The sequence below is a fragment of the Patiria miniata genome, unplaced genomic scaffold (assembly GCF_015706575.1).
Source record: "Patiria miniata isolate m_02_andy unplaced genomic scaffold, ASM1570657v1 HiC_scaffold_1, whole genome shotgun sequence".
Lineage (NCBI taxonomy): Eukaryota > Metazoa > Echinodermata > Asteroidea > Valvatida > Asterinidae > Patiria > Patiria miniata.
The window spans coordinates 23,319,845-23,328,861 of record NW_024037047.1 but is presented as its reverse complement, the minus strand read 5'-3'; the positions used below and the strand labels follow the sequence as shown (position 1 = coordinate 23,328,861).

Sequence of the window (9,017 nt, the reverse complement as noted above, 5' to 3'; positions counted from 1 at the left end):
TAATCTCAACTTCTATCACTACCGCTGATGTGGAATGGGGAAACAAACATGGGACAGAGAAGTTACACTTGCGAAAGCATTGCCTTCAAAATATTTTTTTGGCGTTAGTTCAGGAATGATCTTCTAATGATCCTTACCCAGAACAAAATGCCACTGCCTCCTCCCACTTAATGACGCCCCGTATCCGAAGAATGAATGGAAGTACAAGTACCTGCAGGATAGCTTCGTTTGAACACCAAAGGGAGTCACTTGAAATTATCACACGCAAACCCAGCATATATTTTGATTGACACAATAAATAGATCGGTAGCTCAAATCCAATTAAACTATAATTTTGACAATGATCAAAAGAAAGAGTAAATAATATTTACAGTGGCCAAAGAAGATACGGTTTGAAGTGCCAAAAACAATTATATCCCTGTAAACATGGTTCAACTTGAGCATTATTTGTTTTCGGAAATGAAAATCTCCGGGTACTTTCGATTGGGTTGTCTTTAAAAAAAAATGGAGTAAAACATACTTATAAGGGGACAATTTTCTGAGTTTGTTCGAAACCTACCAAAGTCTTGACATCAGGTTCTGCTGCTCACTGCTCTTCCGCTGCTCCATCAGTTCTTACCGTTTTGCAAGCAAATTCAATCATCGTCATCATGAACCGATTCATCGTTGTGCTGCTGCTCTCCGTCTGTGTAGTTGCCATTGCAGGTAAGTTACTTTTTTTTTCTAAACGCATTTCAGATTTGTTTTGCCATACTGTCGGAATGTGTCTTGTCAATTAGCTTTTATGTTCGCCTAAAATGTGATTTGTGGACGAGTCTTGCTTTACCTGCCGACCTGTGATCGTTTATGTTGTATTATATTGTATTGTATTGTATTAGAGTACAGTAAAAGCCATCAATTTAAACCTAAAATACCAAATTCTCGTAATCTTCACTGACTGATTCTACAAATTATAGGGAACAAAACTCGGGGAAACAAGTTACACCAGGGAAATCAAGGGGATACTGAGAAAACTTTGTGCGTTTGAAAAATAAAATATCAAGTCCGGTTCACATTCTATAGGAAAGCGAAACTCGAATTTGAAATTTCACACTTAGTGTTAGCGCTGCGATGTCGCACATTTCGAAGACTGTGTTTCGTCAAACCGTTTCGCGTTCGAATTCACGCAGAGTAAGGGCCAGAAAGACAACCAATATACCGAAATAAATCAGTAAATCAATCTTGTTAAACTTCCATGTGATTTGTCAATCTTAAAGTTGGTGTATACTAGCTTTTTGGGTGCGGGAGCTTGAAAAATAGATTTTGAAATTGAATTGATAATTTTTTAGCATTACGCTTTTGATATGAGCAAATGAGATATCGCGCCGGGAAAAATGGCCCATGATAAGTAATCAATTAATATATTTTAACTTTTGAATGAAGAGCGGGACGCTCCTAAATCGTTCTGCATAAATTAAATGTGCGCAACTTCTGAAATGGAGGTCGCCATATAAAACTAATATTTAAAACTGTATGACGGCCTGCAAAAACATACACGCAAGTGTATTTGTTACAGGATATTGACCTTTAATGTCGTTCGGAAAAATCGACATTTTGAAGAAAAAAACACGTGTACATGTATACCTACTTAAAGATTGTTAATTTTTCACGCAACTGCATATTATTGTTTAACGCATCTGGACACGAAAATTAACAGCTGAAGATTGCAAGTCAAGAGACAAGACGCAGGTTCACAAACAAATGTGGAAGCCAATGTTCAAATATGTCATTTTTTGTGCCGTTTGCATTCGTGTACCGTGTTTGGCTGTGCCTCTCTGTAAAGAATTTGTTTTTGCTGTTATGATGGATCACTGTGACGTTTTCTTTTGAAAGCTGTTGAGACAAATGGTTCAAATTGGCAAAAACAATAAAACCATGGTGTAGTCATTCTGTTTACGCGGAAAATGATGGTTATATAATAAATCTGATCAACCTGGTAACGTGTCTGATCAGCTTGGAAAATGTAAGTGTGTCAAAATAAAAATGAGGTAATGTTTTCTCCTAAAAAGACGATATCAAAAAGCTTAACTAAATGAATTTGTCGTGAAAATTCTGGCGTTGTTAAAGTTATTCGCTGTATTGTTCCGTGTTTTGAAACTGTATGAACGTTGCAATTCTGTGAGAGTTTTCAAAATATTTTGGCCAATTTCCTAAAACGTTCATTCACTTCTGAAAATCGGTCATTCATTTTCGAACTGAATTTGAGAATCGCTCTGGACACGCATTAAACTTTCGCTACCAGAGCATTCGATTCCATTTCAGTTCAATCAATTAAGTGATTGAGCAGCACCTTTCATTTACGTCCATTCAGATTCGTTTACAAGACTTCTTTTTCGTTTTTAGAGGGAGATTTCAAACATTAACCATTCTATTTCACTTTTAGTTTAATGCAATCTGCACCAGATACAATAAGGGGTTTCTTTTTCATTAACCGTCAGTCAAAATTATTAGCTGCATCTGAAATCAATTTAGAAAAAGTTTGTTTGCGTAAATGAATGCACTGGTAACACAATGGCCGTCTGTTTCTTAAAACCGAATGCGCGTACAATGAAAACGATTGAACTGTCGTTGAATTGAAATGGAATCAAGACGTGCATTCAAATTCAGACGAAAATGAATAATCGATTTGTAGAAGTGAATGAACATTTCATGAACAATTGGCCGGGAAAAACCTACAGTTCGTCATTTCTTGGACCAAACTTTAAATCCTTTTAGCGGAAACTGGACTTAATGGTTGTTACCTGTTACCCATAATGGTCCTTTCCCGTTTGCACGCGTTAACAACTGTGTTTAACATTCATTCAACTATTTTTTATTCATTCAATGTAATTGTTTGTTCTTTTTTCTCCCAATGTTTGTCAGACAAAACTGATGATTGGCACGTTGCGGACCTGGGACAAAAGTAAGTCACATTTCGTATTGCAAATTTGTATCTTCTTTTTGTAATCTTGTTTTCCAAATAAGTAATGAATATGTGCTTGGAAGGTTTAAATCAATTACGTTTTAATCCAGTTTTGGACCTGCACGCTGATAATGGCCGGAGCCGAAGGTATTTTGTCGAAACGTCAAAACAACGACTTTGTTCCACAATTTATCCATTTTTAGCACCCCTCTAACTATGTCATGATATGTGCCTGTATAGGGAGTAGTGTGGCGCGTCCTGCGCAGTATATGTAGCGCAGAACGCCACAAAACAAACTGACAATCGGTTGCGCATGCGTGACCAGCACGCGTGTGCACTTTACAGAACCATTATGTTGAGGTCTAAAAGGTAGCGTCCATCATGTCTAATGTGTGCATTTTTTCCGTTCGAAGCAACAACAGTGTTCAAAATCTAAAGAAGGGTGCTGAGCAACTAACCTGTCAAAGTTGCAGCTCGGTGAATGCTGTATATTCTGAGAAAACGATATTCTAGGATCTCGATTTCAAATCAAACGTTGCGAGCCATGTTTTGAATTGGGCCTGAATTCAGCGTCCGAGACACGTTCCCACTGAGCCGATTGCAGCTACGCCGTGTCGCTCACTGGACCGACGAATTATAGCAACCGCCCGCGCGTGTGCATTATGTCAATGCTTGCGCGCGCTGGCCGAATACAAAAGAAAAGAGTATTAAGCCCCTCCCCCTAAGAAAAGTCTCCGGTTTCTGGAATGCGCGTCCATAGCCGTAGCCATGCGCGTCTGCACAATTTTAACGTGTTTTTAGATGGGGTTACTATCGAGAATAAGCTTCATGTGGCCCCTCTGGACTCCCATATATTTTGCACTAAATTTAGTCGGGCACCATTGGCAGTCATCAGCCGATATTTGAAGAAAAAAAAAAGCCGCGTCGCCGCACCACTTTTGGGGCAAGCTCCATACCAGAAACCGGAGCCTTTTTTTTGGCTTAAATTTCCAACCATTTTTCTTTAGACGCATCGTTTATTGATGCCTCCTTTCATTGATTTTTTTTCAAAATGACAGTTTCCCCAAAAAAGTAATTTTACAAGGAGTTCAGTCCCTATAACTATCGTTAAACCACCTTTTTTTTTAGTGTGAAAGCCAAAACGTATACGTATGGAGTAAATTTGTGTCAGACCTTTCAAAGCGTTTTTCTCCAAATGGTATTTCCGCTACAAGACATGATTGCCTTCCAGTTCGTGAACATCAAAATCAATTTATAGCACGTCAGTGTTCGAATTGCATGCGCGCTCAAATCGGCGTGTCTGTTCGTGAAAACCAAAATTATCGATTTGGAGGTTTTCACAAACTGACACAACACAGTGCATGCGTACGTGTCAGTTCGTTAAAACGGTGACATAATTTATGACTATTATTATTATTGCGCATGCCTAAGAGAAGAACGTGACCATTCAACCAATAACAGTGTCAAAAATGACTAGATTTGACGAAATGACGGTATCACCTTTCATGCCATTATATTGCATTGGTTAACTTAACAATGTGTACTTTTGAACACATCCAGGCGCAGTCCCCATTACTGTGGCAGACATCTTGGGACGAAGATTGGTCAAATTTGCGGATGGCACTTAGAAGCTTGGGATGACGTCCACCCAGGTATTCTAATCATAATCCTCTTGTCAATAAGTTAAAATAAATATAAGCTACAGGTTCGTGTTTGTTGAGTAACAAACGCAGAGTAGTTGGGCTCGAATCTAACTTTGGCACAATAATCAACTGAAAATTCATTTAAACATTGTTAACCTGCTGCTACAGAGCGTTCTAACATTTTATGATATCACCGGTACTTTTGTTTTCTAAAGTACAACCTAGCCAGAGACTAACTTCGTTGAAAGCAAGTTCATATCTTTATCCACTTTCAAATTATAAGGCACTTCTGGTTTGGACCGGAAGAAAGGGTCACCTGATTTTACACGTAATATCGAAAACGCTCAATTATTCTATCAACCCCAGTAAAAACCAAAATCAGATCTCAATAGATTTAAAATCGATTTTCAAAGATTAAATCTAGATAAATGCTGTTGCTTTTCATATGATACGTGATGAAGTCATCGTGACGTCAGTACCAGAAAGCTCGAGAGCTATGTTAACTGTACCATTTGAAGCAACAAATCTGGATTTCTCTCTTGCGGTTGATTTTTCATCATTTTTTTTAAGGTTTAAAGATCTTTATGATTGTAACTTGCGGTCTGATGACGTCATTCCTTTTCGTACACAGGTCTTGTTTATATAATGGTCATCATATTATAGTGATTTTGAAGCAAAGTTTGCCGCAAAGTTTGCCGCAAAATCAACTGAAAAAAAATATTGTAAAGCAAGTTTCTTTTACACTTTCAAATTATAGGGTACTTCCGGTTTGGACCGGAAGGAAGGGTCACGTGATTTGGCCTACACGAATCAAAATGAAGATCCCAAATTTTTGTATCAAACCCCGCAACAGACAATTAGGTCAGGTCTTTTACGGTTGATTTTACATTAATTTTCCAGGATTAAATCTAGAAATATTTAATCGATTGTAATTTAACACCCAATGACGTCATCATGACGTCAGAATAGTATGTACCACTGGAGATGAGGGTCGATTTATGTTGAAAGTTCATACCATATACCGTTGAGGAGAAACCCGCGGAGCGGAGAATTATCGTCCAGAAAAACAAAACAAAAAGAAAACAAAACAAAGCAAAGAAATATAGAAAGAAAGAAAGAAGATTTATCAGAACAGTGCTAAACAGTGGTGGGGTTGTGCCCGACCACTCAATCAGGAACTCCAGGAAATAAGGTTTGATCCCTTTCAGTTTAAGTCAAGTCTTTATTCTACCCCTCTTAGGTAATTTAAGCGATGAAACCAAATCTAAGACTTCACCTAGTCGAAATAGTCTGCAGAAGTTCTTGAACTGCCACAATTATGCAAAGGTGGCCACATGAAACTTTGTACCGATCAAAAACAAGTTGTTTCTCCAACTCCTTTCGCAAAATTGTTTTCACTTCAGGCCTTAGCATTTAGTTGTACCTGTGATACGGCATTCACACCTCCACGTGCGATACCAATTATGCTTAGTATTTGCTTCCCCAAATTATGTGTAGAATATTAGCTGTGATTGTGACTATTAGCTGTGAACCACTTGAAAATCAGTAGTATTTTACATGTTCTCGCTCACAAATTTAAAAAGACAATTATTTGTGTCATCTTTTCTTTGGCTTACACAGCGTTTGTGGAATCTGATGAGGCCAATAGTTTCTTGGCCGATCGCCGCATCTCAAAGCGAAGCCTTGGCGAAGAATGCTGCCACGAGGGATGCTCCAATGAGGAAGTACGCGAACACTGCTAAAGAAATCACCAGGGCGGATCCGGACCGGACTGACTTCGCGCTACCCGAATGTTATAAGTTTTGTTTGATTTCGCTCGTATATTAAAATTCAAGTGGTGGATGGTTCTTTGGTTATTACACGTACACAAACATGTACTGATGTTTTCTTGAGGATTGGCGCATTCGACTTTTTTGTTTAGATTTCGCTCCATCAAAATACTATTCAAGTGGTGGTGGTTTTTTTTGTGTTACTTAAATTATTATACATGCATCACGAACAATGTAAGAAACAACCAATCTATTCCTGAAGCATTACAAAACCATAATAACTCAAGAAAATGCAGGTCTTAGGCGAAACGCTCTTTCGTCGGTTAACAGTGATTTAATTTATAATTGAAGTTGTATTTCAATTTTCAAATCACCCATTTCTTGACCCCATATATCAAACACAAGCCCTCTAGAATAAATTGTGCTTTTTGAACATGTTTTGGCGTTTAAAAAAAAAAGAAGATACAGTTCTTTAAAAACGAACCCTGCGGCGATACAAAAAAAAGTTGCACAATTTTGGAGAAAACAAATCGTTAATTTTCGATATGTGATAAGTAATCTGTCATTTTAAAGAGCGTAAAGGATGTTTTGTTTGTGTTTTAAAGAACGAACGGGCAAACATGTATACGGTTTCGGTGACCAAGTTTGAAGGGAATTCGAAGGGGTTGTATAAGGTATTATGTACCTCGAAAATACTTTGATCGAGCAAACAGTCTCACCAAATTAAAATACCCAACAAGTCAACAAGTTTCCTTGCCCTGGAATATATTTTGAATTCCAAAAAAAAAGGCTGAATTATTGTCTTTACTATTCGAATAGATAAGTTCGAAGTTGACAAAGTTTGAGGGTTTGCACTGCACAGTGGGTGTGTACAGATACTGTGGAAGTTTCCATAACAGATGTGATTGTCATTGAACTTTGGTTGCACCTATTTAAGGTACTCGGTGCGATTGATATCAGACATTATTAAGACTCTTTGTTTTCACCATCAGACTTATTCATTTCGATTTTTTTTCGGGATCTATGGGCTTTAATTTCCTTATTAATACAGTCTTAATTTCAGTCTTAGACTATTAAAAGTTACTTCCAAAGCAGTCAGACTGTGTTATTGACTCGTACATGTTTGTAGTTTGTCGGTGGTAAACTTTCCCACATCATGTGAGTAATTCGTCTTTCTTGAATTGTGTTTATTCGGGTCCTATACTCAACAATGAAATACATTTTATATTTTCCCGAATTCATAGCTCTGAAGGAGTTTAGTTTCCTTATAATATGGGGAAGTTCAGTCCGAGAACCATAATCTAAATACCAACTGCGCATGCGCGTTATAGTCTTTGGTAAAACTTAGTTTTGGAAAAATTCCTGCTAACTGGGGTAATCTAAGGGGGCTAAACTTTATAAAAATTTCGTCCCGTGCATGACCACTAAAGCAAACATCTTCCAAAACTCAACTAATCTGTCGACGCTATTCGTAGTTTTTAGAGTGCGCCCTCTGTTGAATAATTTTAAGTCATCTGTGTGGTGGCGCTGTACCAATTGTACGCAGCAGCTGCCTCGGACTCTATTTTTTAGAGGGAATACATCATTATGGGTCAAAATAGAATATATAACCGACGTTAGAAAAATCGAAGAACGGGAGATGGGAGGGGGGAGGACTGCAGTTTTCCATCTCGAAAGGGGCACTATTGTATTATTGTGAGAGGGCCGCTTGTGTTTTACGGTCAGTTTTCCATTACAAGAGAGGAGACAATTTTATGTGTAGCGCGATCATATGCTTTCATTGTGTGCGTTTGAGGAGAAATTTTGTTTTCATCTCGAGGGGGCACATTTATAACCGCAAGAGGGACATTTTTGTTGGCCTGGGAAAATATGGTGGGTCATGTGCCCCCCTCCCCCCCCCCCCCCGTTCAGCTGCCCCAGATACTAATAGTCATACATTATTGAGGAGCGGATCCAGATGGGATAATGTGAACCCCCCCGCTTTGATACCGAATTTTTTTTTTCTGTGAATAAAATCTGCCTGTGCACAAACTTCGCACAGAGCCAGCCGGGTTTTGGGATATTCGTACCCTATTGTCTAATAAAGTGCTACTGATCGTTTGATTTCAACAGCGCCCCCGCTGAAAGTGCGGTTAATGAGTTTACGAAAAACACTTGCAGATCCTTAAGTCATTCACCACGGGTAATAATTTCAAAAATCCCATTAACGCTGACCAAATTGGTTGCCAAAAAAAAAAATTGTTTGATCCCAAAATAATTGCGTGGGTATATAAACTCGTGCCATTATTTTGGGAATCAAATATTTTAAAAACAAATTTGTTATGATAACCCATATCCGAAGGTTTTTAACCAATTCTATTGGGCAATATGTGTCTAACCAATTTTTTGTGTCAAAATAACCGACAGGCCTTTGGTTAGCTTCTAACCAACTTTTATTAGTGAAAAAAATCAACCAATTCATAGTTGGTTATAACAACACATTTTCTTGATCAAGCCCTACCAATTGGAATTGGTAACATCTAACCAAAAGTGGTGGGCCATGTCAACCAAAGATTTGATTTTCATACTACTTTTAACCAATTTTGATCGGTCGGTGAAAAAGCATAATGTCTTGGTAAATGTCAACCAATTTTTGGTTGATTAATCCGACCCATGATACGGTCC

The 9,017-nt window shown here is 38.1% G+C and overlaps 1 protein-coding gene across 1 annotated transcript; it reads left to right on the top strand.

Moving 5' to 3' along the window:
- Positions 1–539: 539 nt before the first annotated feature.
- LOC119725918 lies at positions 540–7,451 on the top strand. Its single transcript, XM_038197534.1, has 4 exons — positions 540–705; positions 2,902–2,941; positions 4,502–4,593; positions 6,205–7,451. The coding sequence occupies exons 1-4, from the start codon at positions 651–653 to the stop codon at positions 6,324–6,326; spliced, it is 309 nt and encodes a 102-aa protein (XP_038053462.1). The 5' UTR covers positions 540–650; the 3' UTR covers positions 6,327–7,451.
- The last annotated feature ends 1,566 nt before the right edge of the window (positions 7,452–9,017 follow it).

What these genes read in the sequence shown, in the direction of transcription:
- LOC119725918 (XM_038197534.1), top strand. Translation starts at nt 651, where the DNA reads ATGAACCGATTCATCGTTGTGCTGCTGCTCTCCGTCTGTGTAGTTGCC. An exon ending in CTGTGTAGTTGCCATTGCAG is followed by an intron (nt 706 to 2,901) that starts GTAAGTTACTTT and finishes AATGTTTGTCAG; the next exon opens with ACAAAACTGATGATTGGCAC. An exon ending in GTTGCGGACCTGGGACAAAA is followed by an intron (nt 2,942 to 4,501) that starts GTAAGTCACATT and finishes GAACACATCCAG; the next exon opens with GCGCAGTCCCCATTACTGTG.